This window comes from Megachile rotundata, chromosome 8 (genome assembly GCF_050947335.1).
Source record: "Megachile rotundata isolate GNS110a chromosome 8, iyMegRotu1, whole genome shotgun sequence".
Lineage (NCBI taxonomy): Eukaryota > Metazoa > Arthropoda > Insecta > Hymenoptera > Megachilidae > Megachile > Megachile rotundata.
Genome location: NC_134990.1, coordinates 14,013,050 through 14,040,787, shown reverse-complemented (window position 1 = coordinate 14,040,787; position 27,738 = coordinate 14,013,050). Strand labels below are relative to the sequence as shown.

Sequence of the window (27,738 nt, the reverse complement as noted above, 5' to 3'; positions counted from 1 at the left end):
TAATTTTATTGTCATCGTAGAACAATTTGCGAGCATAAATAAAGCGTAAAAATGCTTTATTTTACGGAAAATCGCAATTTTAGACTTCGATAGTTTCACGTTTGACCACTAGATGGCATTAGTGGTACTATTTTTCGAAAGTTCGCGCGTAAATATAAATTTTTAAAAACATTTAAAAATGAAACATTTAGAATTCATTAACAGCCTATAGTTAATTTCTTATCAGAAAGTGTTTCTACAAGCTTGCTTTTACAACTGAGTATTTATTTAGAAAGATTGTATTGCATATAGTTCAGTGTAGATTAGGTATTACTCATGTAATGAATGCAGGGACTTTTTTTCTCTAATCGCCATTCACTCTAGGAAAGCCAGCTTGCACTTGAGTAGGCAAATACACAACTATTTTATTTAGTTCCCCACCTGTGGATAATGACACTTTTGAAGATAGTTCGAATAATATTTGTGTGCGGTGAATTCGAAAATTAACCGTGTAAAAATTAACAGATACACAGATGGAATAATGATGGTTGACGTGGATCTAATTAATATATATGTACATAATGATATATTCCCATATCAAAACACTTGAAAATTGTACTTTTGTGTTTTGTAGGCGTATACATTACACACACATACATGAAGCATGTAATTGTATCATTGCGCGAACACACATGAGCCACGTGTCTATGACGTTACCGTATTTCTTTGGATTCATGCGCGACGCATCGCTCAAACATTATTTACCACGAGTGAAATACTAAGATTTTTTACGTCATTTGAAATCGTTGCTTCTTTAACATGGATTATAAAACATTGCAGTCATGTTTTCGACATAAATAGACGTGTTTATATACATATATGCAATATGTATATGCATGCATGTGGGTACACATAAACTCCGCATTGTTTTCGTTTGAAACATTGTGCCGTGTGATGTTTGGGTTTACAATGATTATTGTTTTGGATCGTAATCTTACACGCATGGATGGCAGCGTTAAGTTTTGTCAAACTGACAGTAATATTCAACACGATATTACAGTGTTATATACATGGCAAAACAAATTAAGGTTTACGATCAAGACTACCGAAGATTCGTAAGGATCATTAGCGTTGGAACAATATGTACAATCAAATGATTACTCATTGGAAGAAAGTATTTAAATTATGAAATATTGTCCTTTGTATGCATAAACCTTGGATCTCCTTTTCGAAGGGTGTTGGATTTTAATTTTCTTTATTTAAAACCAATTGACAATCTGTTTCGTTAACAATGAGATTCAATTTACTTATATCAATTCTTTTGATGACCACTACTTTGTATGCCTCTGTTGTCGAAGAAAGCGAGGAATCGGGACCACAGACAAATCATGTTCAGGCATCCTTGGAACAAGAAGTATATAGATTTATGTTCTTCGATATATCGATAATAAGACTTCTGGTAAACTTATTAGAAATTTTTCTGTAGCACGAACATAGACAGTATACAGAATTGATATCCGAGCAAGAAGATCCTCTGTTGATGTTTTCTACTTTGGATGGCTTTCTTATTGGCATAGAGCAACGTTCCGGAAAAGTGCTTTGGCAGCAAAGAGATGGTACTGTTAATAGGTACAATTAATAGAATAGCTCTTTTGATTTTGTATAGTAATACTTCTCTATATTTGTTACAGAACCTATTGTTAAAGTACCGCTTGATTTGGCAACAACTTCTACGTATGTATTTTTACCATTATTCTGAAAGTATATTATTTGTTTTTCACTATATAACTTCTTTGTTATAGGCCTATGTTTTTACCTGATCCAAAAGATGGTTCCTTGTACATATTTGGAAAAGAAACCGAAACTCTTAAAAAGCTACCATTCACCATTCCACAACTTGTAGCAAGTAGTCCTTGCCGTAGTAGCGATGGAATATTCTATACCGGTAGAAAAATTGATACTTGGTTCGGAGTTGATCCGCGAACCGGGGAAAGGGAGCAAATTCTTGGATTTGATAAGGTTAAAAATACTTGTCCTCTCGAAATGCAGAATGCAGTTTTTGTTGGACGTACCGAATACAATATCATGATGGTAGATAGCAAACAAAAGAATCGCAAGTGGAACGTTACATTTTACGATTATTCTGCTACGAAGATGGAATCCGATGGAATAGAAGATTATGGTATAGTAACGATCTAATAGCGATCGATGTATAAATCACGTAACATTATCTTCGTATTACAGAATTGGTACATTTTACAACGAGTTCGACCGGACGCATTGTTACCGTGGATAGAAGATTGGGAGTCGTTTTATGGGAACTCGATGTACAGAGTCCAGTAATAGCGGTGTACATTGTAGAAGAAGGTGGATTACTAACAGTTCCTTTTACCAGCGTCGCGGACGAAACTTTGGATTTGCTTCTGAAACGTTTTGCAAAGAAACCAAGCGACATTCAGTTATTGTCAGTAAAGGAAACCTGTTACATGGAAGGTAAACTGTTGAACTGCTCGATTAATTTCTCCTTTTTTTGGTAGTCCAATGTTGTACATCGGCCAGCATAGACACGGATTGTATGCTTTACCTTCTCTCGTCGATTCGTCAACGGCTACGACGGGTGACACTGGACAATTGCTGCTCGAAGGTCCGTTATCGGTCCCTCGGTTAAGCGAAAACAGTGACAAGAATGATCCTTTATCGAACGATCGCATACGTGTCACCAACACCGATACTTCTACTCAAATGGAATATCAAACCGCTATACGTTTAGGTACCGACAAATGATAAATAAAAAAGAAAGAATCAATTTACCACATATTAATACTGTTAAATCTAAGTACTCTGTAGCGAACGACTTACCTTGACACTCTTTATAAATCTTGAAATAGGTTATTACGAAATACCGGCTGAATATAAATTACAAGATCAACAGCCGCTTCAAATTACCGGCCGGTCCGATCCCGTGATTGAAACATTGCCTCCACGGTTCTTGAACACAACGAGAAAACCATCTTCGTTTGGCCTGCAAGCCGATCATGAATCAAACAATGACGTGACCAGCAAATCTTGGCACGAGATGCTGCGGAGTACTTACACCACCAGCAAAAGTTGGTTTAGCCAGCAAGAAAATAAAGGACTAAAATTAACATTGGTCTTATTGCTAGGATGCATACTAGTAATGTTTTGGTATTTGAACGCACAATTTAAAGAATTTCAACAACTTTCACAGGTATACAATGTTCTATATAAGTAAAGTGTTTTTAGAAATTCAATTGGTTTATTAAGCAATCAATTATCAGCAGAGTTCCCGAGGGAGCAATAGAAGCGTTGATTATTATGGATCAAACGCGTTGCTCGCAGTCGCAGAGGACATGGGCGAAGGAGTAGTGAAAATTGGAAAGATAACTTTTGATACTAGCCAAGTTTTAGGCAAAGGATGCGAGGGAACGTTCGTGTATAGGTAAGTAGAGGTAACTAGGATGATTTTATCCTTGGTTATTTTTAAATAAGGACACGATAGGTCGTTGAACGTTCTGTTTCTTCAGGGGTGAGTTCGACGGCCGTTCAGTGGCGGTGAAGCGTTTATTACCGGATTGCTTCACCTTCGCTGATCGAGAAGTGGCGTTGCTCAGAGAATCAGATGCCCACGCGAACGTGGTGCGATATTTCTGCACAGAGCAGGATAGAATGTTCAGGTACATCGCTTTGGAATTAGCCGAAGCGACCGTGCAAGATTACGTTGCCGGCAAATACGATAGGCGGAAGATATCCGTGAAGAGTATTTTGCGCCAGGCAACGGCGGGTCTGGCTCATTTACATTATCTCGATATAGGTGAGAATTTGAAGTAATTAATATCTGATACATGAATGACACTTTCCAATTCAGTCGTTTGACATTTTCTGATCATTACAATTTTACGACAGTGCACAGAGACATCAAACCACACAATGTGCTGCTGTCGACGCCTGGACCACGCGGAGAAGTTAGAGCCATGATATCCGATTTCGGCTTATGCAAGAAACTTCAACTAGGTCGTGTGTCATTTTCGCGTAGATCCGGTGTAACTGGAACGGACGGTTGGATCGCACCAGAAATGTTAAACGGAAGCAGAACAACTTGCGCCGTGGACATTTTTTCTCTTGGCTGTGTTTTTTATTATGTTCTGTCCGATGGAAAACATCCGTTCGGAGATCCGTTACGACGACAGGCTAACATTCTTGGTACGCGTCATATAACCTATACTTTTGCATGTTATCTTTCATATCTAGAAAATTATCTTCTTCCTTTATAATCATAACATCTCATATTCGATATGATAGGTGGAGAAAGCGATTTATCGGCTCTTCACGATGGAATCTCCCAAAGCGATAAAGAACTGGCGTTAGTGCTTATTAAAGCGATGATCTCCAGTAATCCATCAGAACGACCGCCTGTCACGGCCGTTCGTGATCATCCGATATTTTGGGAGTCTGTCCGAGTTCTTGGATTTTTCCAGGTATTCTAACTGATAGTTATCTTTACGTCATATAACTTATCACTCACTGTTTGTAAACTTTACTCAGGACGTAAGCGATCGTGTAGAAAAAGAGCAGGCTGATAGTCCGGCATTGATTGCGTTGGAAACCGATAACCATCGCGTTGTACAGGGAGACTGGAGACTTGTGATTGACGTACAAGTTGCAACAGATCTTCGAAAATATAGAAGTTATCGAGGCGAAAGTGTTCGGGATCTATTGAGAGCATTGCGAAACAAGGTATCATTTTGCATACGAGAAAAGATCGTTTTATTTTCGAATATATCAATAATTAACGGTTGTCTTTTTTGTAGAAACATCACTACAGAGAACTGAGTCCACAGGCGCAAGAAAGCCTCGGAGATATTCCCGACAAGTTCACCGATTACTGGCTTTCTAGATTTCCTTGCTTACTTTCGCACGTTTGGTGCGCGATGCAAGCATTCAGAGAGGAATCAACGCTGAGGGATTATTACCACGTTGATTATGCGTTCGTGACTACTTGCAGTTCAGAGTCGAGAGGAAGAATTAATAGCATACGTTGTACCACCGATACGTTATCACAAACATCCTGGAGAGTCCGCGATAGTATCGACTGGAGTCCTAACAGAACACGTTATCGTGGTCAACGGAGGAAACAAGAGAAGAAAAAGACGAACGTACCAATTACGTGGACTTTGCCATCGAGCTAGTGATCGATAAAGTCGTCGATTCGAATCAACGCATCGCATTAACTCGTACGTTGCGCTATTGTACGGTTGAAGCAAACTAATTTGTTTCTTTCAATCATACGACATGAGTCATTGTGTGTGTGCGTTCGGACACTAATATCGTATGTGCTCTTTTAATAAAGGAACTGTCATATGAACAGGTGCAAATATTTGTAAATATAACAGAGATACTAACGACGAACGAATGTTTGTAAACGAAAAATTACCGTGATAATAAAAATAATTATGATAATAATAGAACAAATATATTTAATGGAAATTCGATCAACGTGTATGCTCGATGAAACGAGGCATATTTATAATACGATACATTGTACGATTTAAACAGAAATAGATAAATTTATCTTTTATACATAATTTGTACAATCGCAGTAATTGTACGCAGTAATTGTACCATTAGAATCCTAATGGTTTCGCTCACAACTTTTACACGCAAATTACACGGTTCATAAACCGATACATACGCTTACAAACGAAAGCATCCGTTATATTCGGAAAAACAAGAAAAAAAATGGATGTAAGCATATATATCAGTTCTGACTGTATGGATCTAATAGACGGACAATGTAACGTAAACGTAAGAATATTTTCAGGTACATTGAAATTCGTTCGCGAGAACACGTCGATGTAACGTCAATGTAGGGTGCGTTTCATTCTCGCTCTGCAGCGTGTTTTTCCGACAAAGCTAGTTTCTTACTCGCCGTATAGAGATCCTCGTTTTTGGAGAACGCGACGAGAATTCGGACTAGATGGTAAAAAGGAGAGCGTTTAACCTTCGATAAATTAGCCGTTCGGAGAATAAGTTTACATAAAACATAAAGTTATTAGCTCCTATATAAAAATGGACGAGTCAAACGTAGGAGAGCCACTTGTTCCGTTTCAATTGAACAAGCCATTCGAATCATACTTCCGATAAAATGATCTGAATGCAAATATAATAGATGTGGATGAATGACCGAAGAAAACTGATTCGTGTTACGATCAGACTTCAACTGTTCACGGCATAGTTTTCTCCATGTTCTCTCCCTTCTCTTTCTCCGCTTTCGACCGCTTTTCCATTCTTTCCTGCCTGACGAAGTCCGGATTGTTCCAATACTGAACCTCCCCGCTCGCATAAAGCACAAATACCAAATTAGTCACTACGAACACGACGAATACGATCCAAAACACCAGTCTCCACTCGAGGAGAGACTCGTTCGGTGCCAATACACCGACGAGGTACGGCGTGATGATACCAGTGAAGGCGCCTATTCCGTTAACGAGCGCCATCAACGTTCCAGAGTAATTAGGGCTGAGATCCAAAGCGTTAACCTTCATTCCCGGATAAAAGGTGCCTAAACAAAAAAGCAATATCAATCGATGATCAACAGAACCTAATCGTCTAAAAACCTATTACGTACCCATTAGCGTGGTACCAATAGTGAACATCACTACCACAACCGTCCTATCGCATTCCGCGTAAGAGGCTCCGATGATAAACGCTCCAGGTCCAACGGACGCAATGGTCGTTCCCAGTTTGCGCACGTTGGTTCGCGACATGACCCCAGTCCTGATCATCCAGTCCGCCAAATAGGAGGTAATAATACTACAAATCCACATGGTCAAATACGGCAAAGCGGATAGCAGCCCATTGTTCTTGATGGGGTACTTGAGTACATTACTCATGTACTTGGGTAAATCAGTGACCAAAGTGAAGAAGCCCCAATCGTGCCCAACCTGCGCAGCTATCAGTGCCCACAGCGGCACCGATTTCAACAAATGCCTCCACGGTACCGGAGGCGGTTTCTTATGCGTATGCGCCTGCATCCTTTCATGCAGGAAGTCGATCTCCCTCTGGGAAATAAACGGATGGCTGTCGGGGCTGTTGTAGCAAGTGACCACCCATATGAGGAACCAGATTACTCCAACAATACCGAACACATAGAACACGGCTGGCCAGTTGAAGTAGTGAATGATGATACCGGACAACGAGTTGGCGAACACGGTGCCCAGCTGAGCGCCCGCGAATACCAACGAGCCGATCACGGATCTCTCCTCCGGAGGAGTCCATTGAGCCAACAGCGCGTTCAACGCTGGGAAAGTAGTGCCTTCGCAGAGACCCATTAAGACTCGTACGATGATCAGACCCGTTGAGTCCCCGTGTTCCACCACGACTGGTGTGATTAATGTGAAGAAGGCGGTCGCCAGGATTCCCAGACCTAACGAATATTTTCCTCCGAATCGCTCTGACAGCATTCCTCCGGGCAGATGCGTGATCACGTAGCCCCAGTAGAAGGATGACAAGATCAAACCCTGTATAAAGAAACTACTGATGATTTTTGAAACGGAAGGAAGAGGGATGGATAGTACCTGCGTCATTTGGTCCCAGTCGTATCGCTGCGACGGATGCGTTACGGTGGAATTGCTTTGATGTTGTTCCATGTCGTCGCAAGTATGGTCATCGTGTTCCGCAGGTTCCGCATGCGGGATGACCATCTCGGTGATCGTGATCGAAAGGCAGACTCTCATCGCGTAGGCGTTGAAGAGCGCCAGAAATCCCATTATCGCGAATATCCATCGTTGCGGTACTCTTCCACCTGTAAACATAAGTAGCACCGATAAATAATGGACTCACGATACGGCAAAGAAAGCCCGAGGTCAACGGCGCGGAAGGAATTACGATTAGTAGAGCCTTTCCCTATTGGCAGCTGTCTAACGAGCCGTACCTATCTAGGTAAAGGTCAGATTCCTTGCACGTATCATTGACTCGGCTATCAGCACAATTTCGATTTCGACTCGTCGACAACTTTGTTAGGATGGTGGGAATTTCGGGTGGAGACCTTGAATTCTAAAGGAAGGTCGCGGGGAATCCTCGGTAATTCGTGATTCGATTGCAAGCTAGTCATCCGAGAACGGAAGGAAGTGTTTCGTAATCGACCGCAACATTTTTTCGAGTCGTCTTACGAACCAAGTTTAACGACAGAGAAAATAGAAAAAAAAGACGCTATCGAAGCATCTTGCAAGGATAAAAACGGTACCGTAACAATTCCGCGTTACAAAAGATTCAGCGATAAATTAATCTCTTGCATCGGTAATGAAATTACGGATCATGGAAATTCGCGCGATCGAGTGAAGGAAAATCCGCGCTCGAATAGAGGTCGAAACTAAACCTTCGTTCGGTAAAAAAGAAAAACAAAAAACGTAAGAAAAAAGATCGCGCATTAATTCCCGATAAAACCGAAAGAGATAAATTAAAATGAACGGCAAACATTTTCAGTTTTTAAGATCGATCTATTGATCCATCAATCAACGATAAACCCATCAATATTCTTCTCGATCGGATTAAACAAAATGACATTAAGCTCAACACCAACGAGTTTATCTTATCTGACGATGAGCGAGAAACCCAAACATAAGAAGCCGAAAACTACCAACAATGCTGATTATATCGACGCGTCGTTTGCTGATTTGTCGCGACGATAACGAGGAAGCGTCAGTGGCTTGCTCCACTTCTGTATCACACTTATAAACCTTAATTGCTGTAATCCTCTCTCGAAGCCAGTTATTTTCCCAGTTCATATTCGCTTATGATGCGACAGGTACTGACGTAAAACAATCAATTTCGCGCGTGTCATCGCCGAGCCTCTTTCGAATTTGCGTCGCGTTTCGCGGGCCTTTCCTTTAAAATATTCGTAATAAAACCTATCGATATCCTTCTGAACCGTGAAGGTATGAAGGCTGTTTTTTTCAATTCGTTAACCGACAGTTTTTTCTTACTGCATCAATAATGACGAATATCACCGAAATTACCGAGCTAAATCAATAGTCTGTTATTGCGGTAAAATATTTCTCATCTTACTATATGTGGTTTAAGAATTAAGTTCATATTTTACCGTTTATACATCAGATTTACAATTGCGGTTAAACGAAGTTAAAGTCGTACTTATTTTACTAACATCGCTCGCATTGAGTGCATAATTACTTTCCCATTGTCATTAGAAAACAATTCAGTTATGCCTGAACTCCAACCAACTGTTTGTAGCAATTAAATAATTTGTTACTGTGTACATTATCGATTTTTAAAACGGTTGTTTGAGTTTCTTTGTAATTAGATACAAAACGTCTCGAGGAATTTACTCCGTTTTCATAATTGCCGGCGTATGTGTACAAGGTGTTTCATAACACGTCGAGGAAAAAAACAGGGCCAGATTTAGGTGTCGGCCTTGTTTCGAAATTATCGTCACCTTCGTTTCAATAATCCTTATCTTCATAGAAGGTGTTTGAAATGACCACCTTCAATTTATATACAAGCTTATCAATTTCGTAATCATTCAAAAATTCCAACTACGCGCAGAATCTGTTGACAGGTTCGTTACGTAGGTGCAAGTTATTCGACATTAGCTACGCGATAGTTAAATGACCCAAAGTTACCTCAAAGTGGAAATTTTGAAAAAACTTTTTCTTCAGAAACTGCAATTAATAAAATAGTTTACCGTCCTTTTCTTAGGACCAAACGCGTAAACTCAATCAACAGATCCTCTTCACTTTATGAAGCTTCCTGTACGTCACTTTTCACTGCAACTCACAGTTAAAGAACTAAAGTATGCTAAAAAAGACGATAACAATTATAAATATGTATATCGAAAAAGTTCAAGCAATTAAATACTGAGTCGCGGAATAGTGAACGTATGCTTTTCAAATTGCACGTAGCGAGCAAAAAAGTAAATGTATCGACGAGCACAGGTGGTACTTACAACATGTTCTCCAAAGGGACAACATAGCGGCGACGTTGTTCACGTTCCTTCACGATCGGCCGTCACGAACCGGAGTAGACGTATTAGAACGACCGGAAGTAGAAGGTGAAGAGAAAAAGAACAGCTTGCACAGTTCTCATTCGAGTAAACGGAACACTTTTCAACTGTATGTTAGCGAAGGGGAAAAAGAAAATGTGCCGCGAAACTCACAAGAATCTATAGATCAAGAGTTTGCATGTATCTTGGCCGCATGTTGAGAGTAACTGAATCGATCCTCTCCGCGCGAATTCGTTTTATACTGGTGGAACACGTGCTCCTCAATAAACGCGAAAAGGGAAAGGAATTGTGGATAAAAGGCCACGCGAACTGGTAAAAGTTGATATGGACAAGGCATAACCGATAAATAAAAGGTAGAGGGGGTCATAAGAGAAGCAGGAGGAGGAGGAGGAGCAGGAGGAGGAGAAGGAACGATAACGCGATCTGCTACGTACTAATTTTCGATACTTTGTACTCCGTGTTATCTGTAATGAAGGGAATCTAATACAAGGTATTAGAAGCGGAAAAAATAAGGGATCAGATACACGGTTTCTTGGAGGACGCAGATAAGTTTCCTCTGATGCATCGACCTTTATCTTTTATTTCGTAAATCCGTTTTGTTCACCACGTTCATCTTTAATATCTATTTAATCCTTGCACACAGTTTGCCAGGAAATTAAGCATTAATAAAGATGTTGGTAATCTATAAAGTCGGAGGCTTAAATCGATAAGCAGATAAAGAATGTGATCCTTACGAGGTAGTTAAACGAACGCGACGTAAAGTAAATAAAGTCACCCGTCACATTTCTTCGTATTTTTACCGCGTATGCATACCGTTTATGGATTTTATTTTCGTACGAAAATCGAGGTGATAGCGGTCCTCCGGCGATCACTCTAGCCGAAATCAAACGAGCGTAGGACATCAGCTGTAAGATTATTCGAACTGTTAACAACCAACACATTTTCAGAATAGAAACTCGAATACCTTTTTGAATAATCCACCTGTTTCTAATCACTTTACGTTTTATCATTATTATCCATGAAGATAGCGATACAACAATAGTACAAGTACATAAAATTATGCGGTCGTATTTCTCGGTATGGCATCAAAGATAACAAACCACTCATCTTTTTGTGTCATGCTATCAAACGTTTTTTCCTGACAAAATTAAATAAATTGGATGAGAATGCATTGTTTTACAATCTAGTCATCCTTACATTGATCCTAGATATCTTAATCTAACTATTAAAGAGAAATAGAGAGTGATATTGTTAATAAAGAAACAGTCATTCTATCAAAAAATGCAACATTTATTGAATAAAAAAATAGATAAAACTTACGGATGAATATAAAAAGTAGAAAATCAGTTTTTGGTGAATTTCTAGAATATAAATTGACTCTAGCTTTTAATATTCCTTTTTAGCTCCCTGTAGATATAAGGTATTTCCCCTACCAATTTGGAGCTTTCTTCTTTCGCCTTAGTTAAAGCTCGATCCAATTCATTATTCTATAAGATATACAGACATTTTTAAATATTTTCTAAGACCTTTTTGTATCCAAGTAAACAAAGTAAGTACTTACACATTCCTTCACTATGTACTTTTTAAATAAATTGAACAAATCCTGTACAGTCCATGAAGCTTCATTAGGTTTTCCTAATTTTATAAATGGACACTCAGGCTGATGCTTCAGGTGTTCGTTCCTATAAGCAGTTAATGGTAGATGCAAACAAAATATCAAATTACACCAGCGAAAACATGAAACAATTAAATGATGGATAATCACTCGTACCAAGGATCGTCGTCGGAATTCCAACCGTCCAATTGTTTGGAACAAATGAAACATTCAGCTAGGTCAGGTTCCTCTTTATTGCCTGTAAAGACGAATCCAGCAGAAGCCATTTGTTCAGGATTACATGGTTCATCGATAGATTGAAACGGCCAATCTTCGAACGTTTTTAATCGACCAGCTTTCCAAAACGTCGAGTTTAATTCTCTGAGATAGAGACACGAAAATATATTTCTAATTTACCCGTATTAAGGTTATGATAAACATCTGGCAAGCGAGATGCGATAACGGCGAATGATCACAGAATAATGAATGATAACGTAAACAGTTACTTACGGTAATAAATCCATGATTGCCGGATAAAGAAATTTGAAAGTTTGACGGGCTAATACCTTTAATATTTGGCAAAAATTGAAACACCCCTAACTGATAATCGCGTCTGTTATTTACTGAATTTTCCGTCCCGCGCAAACTTGAGTGTCGCTGCTGCGATCTGTACTTCTCATTTGAAACTATTCTTTAGTGATGCTGCCCTAGATGTTTTGAAATTAAAAAGAATTTTTTGTATGAATTTAATATGTAATGAATGTTCTACTTTAGGTGGTAAAAATCTTCTATTTATAATCGTTACATATGCATACAAAATATTCGAGTTGTCACTAATTTAATTCTGTAACGAGTATTCGACTCGTGATGGTAAATTTAAATTTGTCTTTTCGCGCTCTATTTTTTAATAGCATGATGCACCACTAGGTATCGCATTTTTATTTACTGACGGAATCGTAAGTCATTTCCATAGTAACGGAAAAATACGATTTCAAATTTCCTCACTTTCCTCCTGTTTGATTTTCCTGTTAACTGGAAGCAATTACTTAAGTGTCATGTAAGTATATATACTTTGTTACCTTTAACAATATACACGTATGTAAATATGTACATGAAAAATATCGTTAATTGTGCTTTGTAATTACCATGACAACATAACTGCTGTTTTGTCAAGGGTTTAATGCGTTCGCGATCAGTTTACCCCATAGAATAAACCCAATAAGAATATAATAGCATCATCGACTGTTTCATTATGGACGAGCTTGAAATATTTAGCGTAATAGCATTCGATGGTTAGTATGATATTACAAAATATGATTTTAATGTTTTAAAGAAGAATTTAATCGCCCGCAACGTACACGGTAACAATAAATTATACTTTGTTACGTAAGCAGAATACCTTTTAAAGTTGTCAGTGCTTGGCAATGATTTATAAGCAGTTTTTATCGAGTGTGAATAGTTTTGATTTCGTGACGTAACATTTCGTTGTAAATTTCATTAAATTAGAACGTAATAACACGTTACGTAGACATGACACCGACAAAGAAATAAAAAACATGTGCAGTAAGCTCGGTTCAGCGAAAAGCTTGCGAGTTTACTAAACAGACAAATTTTATGTTTGGCGAAACATTTACGAGAACGTAAATCTTTCGTTGAATAGGCAGAAATATTACGAATTGACCAAAACAAAAAATTGAAAATTATATTTTTTCAGGAATAACACGGAACGCTTTAGGAGTACATCCGGACGAAGAACATCTTCTTTATCCGATGGGCAACAAGGTCACCATAAAGAACGCGAAAACAGGCGAGCAATTCTTCCTTGCAGGACATACAAATTTTGTGTCCGCCATGTGCATTTCGCCCAAAGGAAATTTTGTAGCTTCCGGTCAAGTTAATCATTATGGTTTCAAGGTCATTTATTCGATTAAATTCGGTTTTTGGTTAAAAATAAATATATTAATATCAATATTTATTAATATTTATTAATAAATAAATTTGGTTAAATTTAAATTGATGTCTTGTTGCAGGCAATGGTGATCATCTGGGATTTCGCGACACGTAAAATCAAGTCCAAGTACGAAATGCACAAAGTTAGAGTCGAGGACGTGTGTTTTACGAGCGACGAACAGTATCTAATTAGTCTGGGAGGCATGGACGACGGATGTGTCGTGGTGTGGGATGTCCAAACCGAGACCCCAATTTGTGGTATTACTCCTCCCTCTAATACAATTATTTTTTTCTTTTGTTTCTATCGAAAGTTATTTGCAGGCACGTTCGCAGGCAGCGAAATATTCGGAAACGCCACAATAATCGCGCGAACAAATATTTCTGGTCGGCACTTCATCACTGCCGGCGACAGGACGATGAAAGTATGGAGCATAGACGACAAAAATCGGAAAGTACAAGGAATCGATGTGAAAATCGGTAAACTCAAACGGACTATCAACTGCGCCGTCGTAGACGAAAACGATGAATTTGTTTACTGCGGTACGACGTCCGGCGACATCATCAAAGCAAGGTTAATACTTTTGTCCTTTCCAGTAAAATCGCTAGTCGTTAATTGTGATTGCTACGTAGATTGAATATTCAAGAACCGGGTAAATTCTCGGCGATGATCGGATGCTACTCAAAGGTACCGAAGTGTACGAAAAGCGAGAGAGAAGTATTCTTTGGCGGAGTGAGAAATTTGTTGTTTTTGCCGAACAAGAAGCTGATAGTCGGTGCTGGCGATGGAACGGTCGAATGGATCGAGATAACGGAACATCCGAGCCCTGTCAAAGGCAAATCGAAGAAAAACTTGATGGTTACACCGTGCATAGTAACGGTAAGTGATACGATACGATGCTAAAGCACAGCAGAAGTAATTAACTTTCCCGACAGCGTCGTAGCGCGGATGTATGCGCCGCGGTAACATCGTTGGTCCATTACAAAAACGGTCTCATACTGGTGGGGACTGCGCTGTGCGAGATTCACGAAATCGAACTGTCAAGCTTCCGAACGCGTCTAATCGCCACCTGCCACACTCATGCTATTCAGGCTGTGGTATTTCCTCGGTAAATAGAACGCTACAACTGTTTCGGTAGGTGATCAACCCTTTGGCTACCTTTTTGAACAGAGCTACAGTATTCCCTCCGTAAATGTTAAAAAGATCTCTACCGTAAATATTACAATTTTATCCCCACTGCCAGGGGGATCCCCCTCGAAATCAGTCAAGAATGAAACACGATCAGTCGCCGAACGACGAGGATCGAATATCGGTGTGACACATACTAATGCAAGCAAAGGAAAATATTGCAATTTTCTTATTTCTTACTATTTTTTCTTGAAACTTTTACTGTCGTATTTGTCTAGTTTTCCTGATTAAAATGACACCAAACATGATATAATTACGTTAACAATTCCGTGTGTAACGAGTGATTAAAGTTTTTAACATAAAAGAGGACGGCGAATGAAAAAGAAAGAGAGTATACGACCGGTGTATACATATACGTATGTATAGTGATCGGTGTATAGTTACATATATCCGCGCATACCTTGTCACTCATCGCACGTTCCTAATTTGATACGATGTAATCGTTACCAATTTGCATAAAAGACGCGGATAAAAATGACCAGGAACGATGCAATCATTGCCGTTGTCACAGGTATTTATGTCAGTGCAATAACTTTGTGAGATTGCGTCGTGCTAGAGTGAAACAGCAGTAGCTAAAGGGTTCATGAAAGTAAAAGAGGAAATCTCTGACGTATTTGCATTTTTAGTAATTGTTCGGAGATATTTGCGACGGCTGGAAAAAATGACATACGAATATGGAAACTGGCAACGCCGAAGGAATTGCTTCGAATCACCGTACCGAATTTCTCTTGCTCCAGTCTCTGTTTCGATATTACTGGCGGTTCCATAATATCTGGTAAGTGTTAATCGACGCATTCGAATTGTGATCGCATGAATATGTCGTTTTTGTCGGAAGCGTGGAACGATGGCACCATACGAGGATTCGCTACGAATAGCGGTCAACTTGTGTTTGCGATTAATTGCGCGCACACGAAACCGGTGACGGTAATTACGATTACCAACGATGGCTGTAAACTGATCAGCGGTGGTTGCGACGGACAGGTAAACCTCGTATTTTCAATCAACGTTTCATTGTTTTCAACTTCGTCAACGTTCATTCAGATACGTCTGTGGCACGCAAAAACCGAAGCGCGACATTTATTGAATGTCATGAAGGAACATAGAGGTCCGATAACGTCGCTGGAGGTTTCACCCGACAACGAAAGTTTTATCAGCTCCAGCTTGGATGGAACCTGCGTTATGTGGAATCTAAGGTAATGAAAATATATACAGTTCGTTTTTGAAGGAAAGAAATATCGGTATGACGTTCGATTTTGTCCTTTAGAACTCTCGAGCGCAAGTTCACACTGAGAGGAGATACGATGTATGCGGCGACGTGTTTCGTTCCCGATGGTACGCAAGTTCTGACATGTGGCTCGGACCGAAACATAGCTTACTGGGAGACCCTGGATGGCTCGATGGTTCGTCAAATCGAAGGTTCAACAACTGGTACGTTAAACACTATAAGTATCAGTCCTGATGGACAGTATTTACTCACCGGATCGGACGATTGCATCCTGAAATTTTGGGACTATCGTACCGCAAATGTCCTCCGTGTGGGCCTCGCTCACGCTGCCGCCATCACCGGTGGCGCTTTTGCTCCATCCGGAAAATTTATCGTAACAATAAGCGCAGACGGTGCTATAATCATTTGGAAATACCCTTTCGAAACGTCAGTATCGAGCGATGATAGTGATCGCAAGTCAGATTGCAAAACAGATGCGAAAGTTACATCATAAATATTGGTATTATAAATTTAATATAATCGAACAAGGAACAAAGTTAAGGAAAATTCTGACCGCAACTGGTATTGCATTAATAATACATTTCGTAACCAAATGGAAACCTCAAATTGGAAAATGAAACCATTACGGTTTCATTGCTTCTGCGTGTATTAATCATGTTTTACATATTCTATGCGTGAATTTATATGTAAATGGATTGATGCATATTCTGTGGTCTGTAATGCGTGTGACGATCTTGACACTGAAAGCGATACATCCAATCATGCAGAAATTTTGTGATGACTAACTCTTATCATTATACGCGGTATTCTGCAATAGTAGTTGTCGCTCATTAATTTTTTATATGGTGTATTAAATTTGTAATGGAGTATATGTGTAATTTCGTTCAGAAATAGATAATGCAAATTTGCGCCTAGCATTGCTTTGTCAATTGCTCGCCTGATGGCGCCACTAGATAAACATTTAAATTTATAAATTCCATAAATTGTATTCCTATTTATCTTAATTAGATTTAAGATAGATTTCTGTGCTTTTTATGTTCAAATGGCATTAAATTAAAATTAAGAACTGTGTGTATATGATGGAACTGTTATATTTTAGAAGTTTGGTGTAATTCAAATGGATGGCTACTGGAATTAATTTAAGCATAGGAATCTGAAATTAATCTTGTAAACAATGAAATTATTTGGTATAATATACATATGTATAATATACATATATTGTATAATAGAATACTGTTATATGTAGAAGAACTGTGAGTGCCATATAACGAGACTGTGATCAAATAATCTTGTGATTATCTGGTACAGTACAATATACATATATTGTATAATTAAATATTGTTATATGGTCCTGAGACTGTCGAAGAACTGTGAGTGCCATATAACGAAACAGTCATCAAATAACCTTGTGAAGTCATTGTCACAATGAGTGCCATATAACGAGACTATCATCAAATAATCTTGTGAAGTCATTGTCACAATGAGGACAGGAAAAGAATTCTGTTTTTAAAGGAGATCTTCAAATGAAGTCCAATTGACAGATCAAACAAAATTTTATTGGTGAACGTGAATACGCTTTATTTCGGTCATGGAAAAGAGCAATTACAATTAATTCTCGTGTTCACTTATGTGTATAAAGTAGATGTCTTTTATTAGAACGCGTGGGCAACTGCTTATACTGAACAAGCAAAAGGCGAAGGAACTTTCAACCAAACACTTCCGTGTAAATCATTCTTCAAATCAACGCTTGCTAATCGATTTACTGATAAACCTTTTTGTAAAACTTTTCGCAACAATGCGTGCATTCTCCCGGATAAGAATTAATTCTAAGGAAATTTTTATTACTACCGGAGATTAGATACGAACATAGCAGAACAATTGCCGAGCAGCAAACGTTGATTCATAATCTCAAGAAACAAAGGGAAACAAACTGACAATCACAAATTGTTCAACGCATCGTTCAAGTTTACAGATAAAATACGCAGCGGTAAAGGTTTTACGGAATCGTAAACAATAAATATACTAGAGATTATCAGAAACACTGTAGTATAATTTGAAAGTGCAAGTTTCCAAATATTGTGGACACTGGATCATAGGATCTAACATTCATTTTATATTCCATTTGTACCATTTCGTTACATAAAAATGGACGAAATATTTTCGTGGCGATTACTTTGATCGACTGAACTTCGTTCAATGACTAGATAACGACTAGAATCGCAGTGTAGTACGTCAAGGAAATATTCTTGTCCTACATACAATCCACCTCGCACCCCCTAATTTCTTCGTGGAAATTGCAAAACTTTAGTAGATTAAATTCTTCGGTATAATAAAATAGATTTTTAATTTCACTTATTGCACAGAGAATTCGTGCTCGTTGAACACGATCTTTGATGAACACTAATCTTTGAAACTTGTATTATACGTTTAGGTACAAACGTTTAAACCCTTGCCGTACAACTTATTTGTCAGATGCGTCAGTCAAAACTAACTATTCATAAGTATAATGTTTAAACAAACAATAAAAATTAATATGTTGTGAATATTTTATAATCAGGGATCATCGATCAGTCAAAACTAAATATTCATAAGAATGACGTTTAAATAAACAATAAAGATCAAAATGTTATGAATATTTTATATTCGGCGATCTTTGATAATGCAAATTATAGTTGGATATACGTAAATTTTAAGTTGAGGAGCATTAAAAATTTGAGTAAGATTTATTATATTTGAGCTGTGAGTGCGTCACGAGAGAGATTTGTCAAAGTACGACAAGGGGTTAATATGTAAGATACGATATAATATGTATAATATACGATTTGTATACTATATGTATTGTTGTTTCATGTGTATTTCAAAATACAGTACATGTTGCTATAGCGCAATGGCTGAATCTTTGAGGTGGACCAGATCCTAGAGAGAGTTTGAAATTTTGGATCTGGGTTAGTTGAGGATTAAGAAATTTGGAAATTTAGAGATATGGAAATTTGATATATGGAAATTTGGAAAAATGGAAATTTGGAAAAATGGAAATTTGGAAAAATGGAAATTTGGAAAAATGGAAATTTGGAAATATGGAAATATGGAAATATGGAAATATGGAAAATTGGAAATTTGGAAAAATGGAAATTTGGATATATGGAAATTTGGAAAATTTAGAAATGTGGAAAATTGGAAATTTGGAAAAATGGAAATTTGGATATATGAAAATTTGGAAAATTGAAAAATTGGAATTATGGAAATTTGGAAATGTGGAAAATTGGAAAATGGGAAATTTGGAAATGTGGAAAATTGGAAAACGGAAATATGAAAACTTGGAAAATTGGAAAATGGAAATATGAAAACTTGGAAAATTGGAAAATTGGAAATTTGAAAATTTGAAAATCTGAAAATCTGAAAATCTGAAAATCTGAAAATCTGAAAATCTGAAAATCTAAAAATCTGAAAATCTAAAAATCTAACAATCTAAAAATCTGAAAATACAGAGATTTTCAATTCAGAAATTTAGAAATGAAATTGATTTCTGGTCCACTCCTACGCTCCTGTATCTCGGTTCTCTAGTAATAGAATAGTTTAGAAAAATATACGACTTTGCGTAGAAAAATAATTACGAATCCAAGCTACTCCAATTGTACACAACTTAATTTCCATCAGCAGAAAGATTTCCTCAATAATAGTGGTCCCGTGAGAGTGTCTTAGTTTTTAACATTCAAAGCAGTAGAAAAATAGCATGTATTTATCGTATGTTAAATTCGAATAATCTTTCTATTCTAATTTTCGAGACAATTTTGAAATCTCTCTGCGGGGGGTGGGGCGAGGACCAGAGAACACAGTACATTTATATTCGACGATTTTAGAAACAAAGTATCGCTTTCATCTGTACGATTCGGTAATTAATTTCATTCATTTTGACTGACTGACTCCTTGTGTCTGACCCATGACGTTCAAACGATGACCTATGACTTTTAATTTCAAGTTTCATTGATTTTAAATGTAAAATGTCCTTCGTTATACTGAAATGTCTTGTATCAATTTAATCGAAAGATTTGTACGTGCACATCTTTTCATAGGAACATCATTAGAGGTCTAAAAATATGTGAGATTATGTCAGTGTCAAAAGTAAAATACTTTCGTTATCTTCAGCTCTTTTTCATATCATACTAATTTATCAAAAGCGTGAACGAATTTTGTTTCAGTTTTTTAATCGTGAATTTCCATATCCGACTGTATTCATAGATTTGACACAAGAGAGAAGTTTCATCTCTAATCGATTTTCAACGCTTTCAAGAATTTTTTACGAACTGTACCCGTACAAATGTCTCCCGCGTTCTTTACCGTACGATTCATGCGCACGGTTGTGTACTGCTTTAGGCTTAGGAAATGTAGGGAGAGTATCACTATTCATGTCATTTGTCTTCTTTGCATATTACAAGTATTTTGATATATGAGCATTTTGGGGATTTGGAGCTTTGTAATTTTAAAGCAGAATTTAGAGTTTTTAGTTCTTGCAATTTCTGCACTTTGAAAAATAAGGATTGTGACACTTGGGGCTCTTCGAAGTTTGGGACCCTGGAAGTTGGGATTTTACTCAGAAATTTTGGGAGAGACTTGTTAAAATTTGTGGACTATAGATTTTCAGGATTTTAGGTTTTTAGAATTTATTTTATAACACAGGAACTTTGAGATGTTGGAAATTTTGAATTTCAGAACTTTGAGACAAAGAATATTTGAACATAAAATATTTATAACTTTGAAATTGCAGGACTTATGGATTTATGCAAGGACTTACAGAAATTCAGAATATTTTAACATAAAATATTTACAACTTTGAAATTACAGGACTCATGGATTTATGGAAGGACTCACAGAAATTCAGAATATTTTAACATAAAATATTTATAACTTTGAAATTGCAAGACTTATGCTTTTATGGAAGGACTCACAGAAATTCAGAATATTTGAACATAAAATATTTACAACTTTGAAATTACAGGACTCATGGATTTATGGAAGGACTCACAGAAATTTGATGCATCCAAATAATGGATTTCGAAATTTTATGACACTCTAATTATTATTGGAGCTGCAGAAAATCTTGTAATTATCTGAAGGCTCCTCCAATAAAAATTTGAGGAATCGGAACTCCCCCTACACTTACGTCGCCATACCGATATCGTACCGGATTGTATACGTCTTTTATTATCGTCGATGCATGCGTGACTCAGGACGAGAAATTTGCATTGGTGCACGCGACGACATTCCTCAGGCAATCTGAGAAAGAAAGCAGAATAAATTCAACGACCGATAATCGTGGGTTCATCGGCCATTGCGATCTCTTCTGTCGGCGCCTTGTCCCTCTTCCTTTTTCTGGAGAACACTATAAACGCGCATCCGGCCAGTAAGTTGCAGAGGAACACGATCCAGGCGAGAATCAAAGAGAAGTTGTACCTCATTACTGCACCCGTTGGGAACGTTGCGCTTACGTTTTTGCTTTCGTATTCGATTGAGGATAATAGGACTTGGATCACCACCATGTTGCAAGCCCCTGCACATTAATAAAAATAATTACTCTATGATCTGAGAATGATTATTCTATGTATTATTGTTACTCTTCAAAAATGGTCAATATTTATAGAAACTGTTGTAGTATGAACTACAGTTATATCATGAATGCTGTTTAAAAATGATCTTCAATATATGTTATACATGTACAGAAACCATTGTGCTATGTGCAATAATTATATCATAGATGTTGTTCAAAAATGGTCTTCGACAAGTTTTACATTTATAGAAACCATTATACTGCGAACTACTATTATATCATGGATGTTGCTCAAAAATGGTCTTCAATAAGTTTTACATTTATAGAAACCATTATACTATGTACTACAATTATATCATGGATGCTGTTCATAAATGGTCTTCGACAAGTTTTACATTTATAGAAACCATTATACTGCAAACTACTATTATATCATGGATGTTGCTAAAAAATGGTCTTCAATAAGCTCTACATTTATAGAAACCATTATACTATGTACTAGAATTATATCATGGATGCTGTTCATAAATGGTCTTCAACATATGCTTTATAAGTGTGGAAACCATTATGCTACGTACTACAATTATATCATGGATGTTGTTCAAAAATGGTCTTCGACAAGTTCTACATTTATAGAAATCATTATACTATGTACTAGAATTATATCATGGATGTTGTTGATAAATGGTCTTCAACATATGCTTTATATGTGTAGAAACCATTATGCTACGTACTACAATTATATCATGGATGTTGCTCAAAAATGGTCTTCAATAAATTCTACATTTATAGAAACCATTATACTATGTGCTAGAATTATATCATGGATGCTGTTCATAAATGGTCTTCAACATATGCTTTATATGTGTAGAAACCATTATGCTACGTACTACAATTATATCATGGATATTGCTCAACAATGGTCTTCGACAAGTATTACATTTATAGAAACCATTATACTGCGAACTACTATTATATCATGGATGTTGCTCAAAAATAGTCTTCAACAAGTTTTACATTTATAAAAAACATAATCAACAACATGAAGTTTAACCAAAATCTCCAAATATGAATAAAACTCTATTTTTACAGATTTATTGATGCCAAAAAGAAGGCATTTTGTACAAAGACATTGGGTCATGGATAAAAAACTTCAACTAAAATTGGAAAAATTTATCATCAAATTGTTTGCAAAAGTTTGTTGATACTTCATTTGAAAAAAGTTTGTTGATAATTCATTTGAAGAAAGTTTGTTGATAATCATTTGTTGATACTTCAGAATCTTGGACTTCAGCTACCACAAAAGATTATTAAAAGATATGAAATTGATAATTTCGCAGTCATCTCAAGATCTCTAGAAGCAATCCTTGAAGTGCTTATCTTTTATTACAGTGATTTACAGAGTTACGATTACTGTGTAAATGAATTACCGCTGATAAAGTGTATTCCTCCTGCCAGTCGCTTGAACATATACCGTGGGTTGCGGAACGTGTAGATCGAGAAGCAAAAGCCCATTATCATCACGAACAAGCTGATTATTGCGAAAGACACCTGCGTCCTAGAATAATCTAAAAGTATCGCACTTCAGAAACGTCGGAATTATGAAATGTAATTGTGAGAATATTCTTGCTCAAAGGATGTTCGATGACCTTGATACATAATTCAAAAGCGATCGAAGGATTCTCAAGGAATTTTACGGCGCTTTTTACTTACTGACGACGTTTTTGTCTAATCCAGGGTCCAAATCGATTTGTCTATCAGTCGGGAACATGTCCAGATTCTTGCACACCTCTGAAAGAACAGTTAAAATCTCAGATAAATGGCACAAACGAATCCAAGCATAATCTCGTTCAATATAATCGTTTGTTTTCATTTTCTCGCAAATTCGTCATTTATTTTCTCATCTCGAATTATCTGCATTCGCCCGGAACGTCCCGTGTCGCATTAAGTTATTTTTACGGGCATCTGTTTAAGCGTGGCTCAACAGATAATAACGTCATAATCAATAAAACGCGATTCCGTTCAAGATAAAAATTAATGTTCGTATTTATCTTGAGATTCAATCTACTCGATTTCAAATCACGATACTCGTGCATGAAGTGTCGTTGACTGCATTGACTTTTCAAACCATACTTTTCGTCGTGACATTGACATTGCTGTACTTGACTCTTTGACTACGATCCTTCAGGAATATTTGCCGAAGATCGATTGATTAGATATCACTTTTTAATTGATTGACAGGTGAGGTGCGCTTGTTTCGTATCGAGATACATTTTTTAATTTTCTAGATACAGAATCTCTGGATCTATAGATTTTTAGATACCATCCTCCCTGTATTTTTAGATCTGTGGTCATTATTTGGAAATACCATCATTTACATTTTTAGATTTGCAGATTTGTAGATTTATAGGTGGCATTGTTTTTAGCTTTTTGGGGACATGGACACTATTATTTGGGGACTTCTACGTTTAAGATACTATTAATTTTGAATTTTTAAATACCATCTTTTCTAGATCTCTAGATCTATACATATTGTAATTTGGGGACTTCCTAGGTTATTTCTAGATCATTACTTAGTTCCTAGGTACTTCTAGATCTCTGTGTCTCCAAATTTCTGTCTTCAAAAATCTACATTTGCAACCAGATATCTCCAGATCCCTACATGTTCATATCTCCCTACATGTCCATATCTTCCATACAATCTCGCAACTCTACATTACTAAAATCCCTAGATCTCTAGATTTCTGTATCAGTAATTTGTACATCCCTTGAGACATCCTCGAGTACGTGTCTCCTTAGATCCCCATACTCCACATGTGTCTACTCGCATGCTCCACATGTCTCCCTAACATTTTAATGCACATTAAGTCATAATAATGGGAACAGATTAGTCTGAAGGTTCATTGAGATATTACAGTTGTCTAATTCAGTAATCCTGACGTGCATGATGGAGTGCGTATGTGGAACAGTGTAGATGACACGTGACTCGGTTCCTGACACAGGATGATTAACTGCGAAGCGCGAAACGATGCAGGGGTTCTCGTACATTATTTCGGTCGTCCTTCGGTAGAAATTCGCGAGAGAAACCACGCTTTTTTGCCGTGAAGGATCGACAAAAACGAGCGTTCATCTCCGGCGAAGCAGAAATAAACGTTATAAGCGAAGTATAACGAGGAGTTTATAATCCGGTCAGCTTTATCGAGGCGTGGTAAAACTCCGCATGACATATTTAACGAATATCGCGCCTTCTTTAACTAACAATGCCGTAAATCAAAGTCGGTTGGAGAGCATCGGCTCGAGGCAAATGATGAAAACAGCACGCGCGAGAAAAGGGGTTTCAACGCCGAAACAGTATAATATATCTTGCTGTGACTGCAATTGTGTATTATCCGAACATCGAAAAATGTTATTATGTTTCCGTTAAAAATGTTATTCTGTTTGCAGCTTGATCTGCAACGCGATTTTCGTCGATAATGTGCTCGCAGAGTATTATATCAAAATGGCATTAAATTTCTGTCGGACAGCGTTAATTACGATAATGCATTTACCCTGACAAATGTTCCCGTTTATCTTGAAACAACGCCACTGTTACGCGTTGGCATATCATCGCACCTGTTGGAACTCTTTAATTTATACAGACTATATTCGAGAAAGACATGATCAAGTTAGTGTTCGTTTAATTATTGGCACAAAAGGAAGAGTTTAAGGTTCGACACACTTTACACTTCGTTGAATTTGTTAGGTTGGTAATAGGTTATACTCTGATATGGAGAGGATACTTTGGATATTGTGAGCTTTTGTTATATTGCGGAAAGTGTGTGGAGAATATTTGGTGATGTATTAGATTGATTGTTTAATCTTTGATATTGTGGTGTAGGAGTGTATGGAAGGTATGATTGTATGGTGAGATGTGGGAGGTGCAATTAGTGGCAGATGTAATGTGTGGCTAAATAGAGTGGGTTGTAATATGAGGCAGTGGCGAATATGATGTGTGGTTATATTAACGCGTGACGAATACAGTGCATAGCAAATGCAGTGTGTAGCAAATTTGACGCACAGCAGATATAACGCATGGAAAACACGACGTATGGTAATATTAACGCGTGACGAATATAACGCGTAAATATAGTGCGTAGATAATACAACGCGTAATAAATTCAACGCGTAGCAAATTCGACGCGTAGTAGATTCGACGCGCAGTAAATTCGACGTGTAGCAAATTAGACGCGTAGCAAATACAATGCATGGAAAATACAATGCGTAGCAAATTCGACGCGTAGCAAATTAAACGCATAGCAAATTCAACGCACTGCAAATTCGACGCGCAGCAAATTCGACGCACAGCAAATTCGACGCGTAGTAAATTCAACGCGTAGCAAATATAGCGCGTGGAAAATACGGCGCGTGCCAAGTTCAACGCACAACAAATTCAACGCACAGTAACTTCAACGCGTAGCAAATTCAACGCACTGCAAATTCGACGCGCAGTAAATTCGGCGCGTAGTAAATTCAACGCGTAGCAAATATAGCGCGTGGAAAATACGACGCGTGCCAAATTCAGCGCACAACAAATTCAACGCGCAGCAAATTCGACGCACAGTAACTTCGACGCACAGTAACTCCAACGCGTGGTAAATACAGCGCGTGGAAAATTCGACGCGTAGCAAATTCAACGCACAAAAATTCGACGTGCAGCAAATTCGACGCACAGCAAATTTGACGCGCAGCAAATTCGACGCACAGCAAATTCGACGCACAGTAAATTCAACGTGTGGTAAATACAACGCGTGAAAAATACAGTGCATAGCAAAATCGACGCGTAGCAAATTCAACGTACAGCAAATTCGACGCACAGCGAATTTAACGCGCAGTAAATTCGACGCACAGTAAATTTAACGCGTAATAAATTCGACGCACAGTAAATTTAACGCGTAGCAAATACAATGCGTGGAAAATACAACGCGTAGCAAATTCAACGCACAACAAATTTGACGCGCTGCAAATTCAACGCAAAGTAAATTCGACGCATGATAGTATTAACACGTGTCAAATACAGCACGTAGCAAATGCAACATTTGACTAATACACCTATCAAACACAACATACTGCAAATACAGTGCTTAATAATACGCATAACTCTCACAAGAATCTACCACAGCTACCTTCATAGTATGCCTCTCAATATATGACCATATTCCTTCCAATATTCTACTCTCACGTATCTCCCACAAAATACGGTTACTTCTACCGTGACGTTTAATTCGTCGAACGAATAGTAAGATATGGAAAATCGATTTATAGTAAGATATGTTAAATCGATTTATAGTAAGACATGAAAAGTCGATTTACAGTAAGATATGGAAAGCCGATTTACAGTAAGATATGGTAAGTCGATAATAGAAGAAGCGAGGTAATAACGAGGTAATAACTTATCCATATAAAAAAATATTATCCACTTACCGTAAGGTACCATGACGGTCGAATTTTCGGATTCCGGTGCTAGCCCCTGAATGCAGCCTCTCCAGAGGCCCATATGTTTGTATATCAATCTTCTGCCAGCCTTTCCAGCATCTCCGAGGGGTAGTCCTGTATCATTTGGTGCTTTGACGGTGAACCAATAATCGGTTCCAATGGCAGTTGCCCATATGCATATGGATAGTCCCACGAGAACGGTGCAGCCGAGAAGTATTCGCCTCTCGAACATCACCTGTGTCCCAAATTTAGTGAAGTGTTAAATATTATATTTTCTCTCTCAGGGAAGAAATGAAAAAATGTCTGAAAAGTCGAGGATTTTGTACGTGTGTGGTATTAATGTATTTTTTGTTTGAATACTCTTTGAATTATGGTTATTCTATTAAAACACCTTAACATATAGATTTCCGATTTTCTAGAAATAATCAAGATAATCAAGAAATTAATAAGTAATTGGTACCAGTGTAGGTCACCACTGTGGTTGAAGTTACTGGTAATTTGCTGTTTAGTATAATTGAAAGTAATTGACTACTTATTAGCAATTGACTATTTAGTTTTATTTGAGATTTGGGGAATTTGGGATTTGGGGAATTTGGGATTTGGGGAATTTGGGATTTGGGGAATTTGGGATTTGGGGAATTTGGGATTTGGGGAATTTGGGATTTGGGGAATTTGGGATTCGGGGAATTTGGAATTTAGGAATTTGGGATTTGGGAATTTGGGATTCGGGGAATTTGGGATTCGGGGAATT

At 37.6% G+C, this 27,738-nt stretch overlaps 5 protein-coding genes across 15 annotated transcripts in view; 2 read left to right on the top strand and 3 right to left on the bottom strand.

Moving 5' to 3' along the window:
* Window positions 1-393: 393 nt before the first annotated feature.
* Ire1 (serine/threonine-protein kinase/endoribonuclease Ire1) lies at window positions 394-5,469 on the top strand. 3 transcript variants are annotated; one of them, XM_003699777.3, is made up of 13 exons: window positions 394-1,393; window positions 1,466-1,595; window positions 1,671-1,713; window positions 1,782-2,161; window positions 2,224-2,443; window positions 2,517-2,749; window positions 2,868-3,208; window positions 3,282-3,439; window positions 3,525-3,811; window positions 3,904-4,200; window positions 4,300-4,475; window positions 4,543-4,734; window positions 4,809-5,469. In XM_003699777.3, the coding sequence occupies exons 1-13, from the start codon at window positions 1,271-1,273 to the stop codon at window positions 5,184-5,186; spliced, it is 2,958 nt and encodes a 985-aa protein (XP_003699825.1). In that variant the 5' UTR covers window positions 394-1,270; the 3' UTR covers window positions 5,187-5,469. The 3 variants fall into 3 exon arrangements, with proteins under 3 accessions (XP_003699825.1, XP_012144714.1, XP_012144726.1); XM_012289324.2 differs by having other exon boundaries at window positions 395-1,393; window positions 3,279-3,439; XM_012289336.2 differs by lacking the exon at window positions 394-1,393 and having other exon boundaries at window positions 1,468-1,608; window positions 3,279-3,439.
* Window positions 5,449-10,920, bottom strand: LOC143263883 (putative inorganic phosphate cotransporter). 2 transcript variants are annotated; one of them, XM_012289385.2, is made up of 4 exons: window positions 10,829-10,920; window positions 7,575-7,801; window positions 6,626-7,517; window positions 5,449-6,559 (listed from the first exon to the last, which is right to left on the bottom strand). In XM_012289385.2, the coding sequence occupies exons 2-4, from the start codon at window positions 7,764-7,766 to the stop codon at window positions 6,222-6,224; spliced, it is 1,422 nt and encodes a 473-aa protein (XP_012144775.1). In that variant the 5' UTR covers window positions 7,767-7,801; window positions 10,829-10,920; the 3' UTR covers window positions 5,449-6,221. The 2 variants fall into 2 exon arrangements, with proteins under 2 accessions (XP_012144775.1, XP_003699824.1); XM_003699776.3 differs by lacking the exon at window positions 10,829-10,920 and adding an exon at window positions 9,959-10,440.
* On the bottom strand, window positions 10,576-12,285 carry Det (baculoviral IAP repeat containing deterin). 2 transcript variants are annotated; one of them, XM_076535039.1, is made up of 6 exons: window positions 12,120-12,285; window positions 11,787-11,990; window positions 11,577-11,697; window positions 11,336-11,502; window positions 10,980-11,237; window positions 10,576-10,920 (listed from the first exon to the last, which is right to left on the bottom strand). In XM_076535039.1, the coding sequence occupies exons 1-4, from the start codon at window positions 12,131-12,133 to the stop codon at window positions 11,395-11,397; spliced, it is 447 nt and encodes a 148-aa protein (XP_076391154.1). In that variant the 5' UTR covers window positions 12,134-12,285; the 3' UTR covers window positions 10,576-10,920; window positions 10,980-11,237; window positions 11,336-11,394. The 2 variants fall into 2 exon arrangements, with proteins under 2 accessions (XP_076391154.1, XP_003699803.2); XM_003699755.3 differs by having other exon boundaries at window positions 10,980-11,153.
* Window positions 12,286-12,546: 261 nt separating this feature from the next.
* LOC100882130 (cilia- and flagella-associated protein 52) lies at window positions 12,547-22,930 on the top strand. Of its 5 annotated transcripts, XM_076535012.1 has the most exons (11): window positions 12,547-12,901; window positions 13,324-13,523; window positions 13,640-14,130; window positions 14,190-14,436; window positions 14,493-14,665; window positions 15,372-15,520; window positions 15,581-15,726; window positions 15,787-15,938; window positions 16,010-16,173; window positions 22,608-22,701; window positions 22,795-22,930. In XM_076535012.1, exons 1-11 carry the CDS (start codon window positions 12,862-12,864, stop codon window positions 22,871-22,873), a joined length of 1,935 nt encoding a protein of 644 aa, XP_076391127.1. In that variant the 5' UTR covers window positions 12,547-12,861; the 3' UTR covers window positions 22,874-22,930. The 5 variants fall into 5 exon arrangements, with proteins under 5 accessions (XP_076391127.1, XP_076391129.1, XP_076391130.1 ...); XM_076535014.1 differs by lacking the exons at window positions 22,608-22,701; window positions 22,795-22,930 and adding an exon at window positions 20,967-21,094 and having other exon boundaries at window positions 12,549-12,901; XM_076535015.1 differs by lacking the exons at window positions 22,608-22,701; window positions 22,795-22,930 and adding an exon at window positions 17,070-17,901 and having other exon boundaries at window positions 12,549-12,901.
* LOC100882239 (transmembrane protein 114) overlaps window positions 17,505-27,738 on the bottom strand; it is a 40,125-nt gene continuing 29,891 nt past the window's right edge. For all 3 annotated transcript variants that reach the window (XM_076535034.1, XM_076535032.1, XM_076535033.1), the window contains 4 exons: window positions 26,976-27,222; window positions 23,229-23,306; window positions 22,946-23,083; window positions 17,505-21,518 (listed from right to left, as the gene is read on the bottom strand). In XM_076535034.1, the coding sequence (XP_076391149.1) occupies window positions 21,268-21,518; window positions 22,946-23,083; window positions 23,229-23,306; window positions 26,976-27,222 (714 nt within the window). In that variant the 3' untranslated portion in view covers window positions 17,505-21,267. The remainder of the gene's footprint in view (window positions 21,519-22,945; window positions 23,084-23,228; window positions 23,307-26,975; window positions 27,223-27,738) is intronic.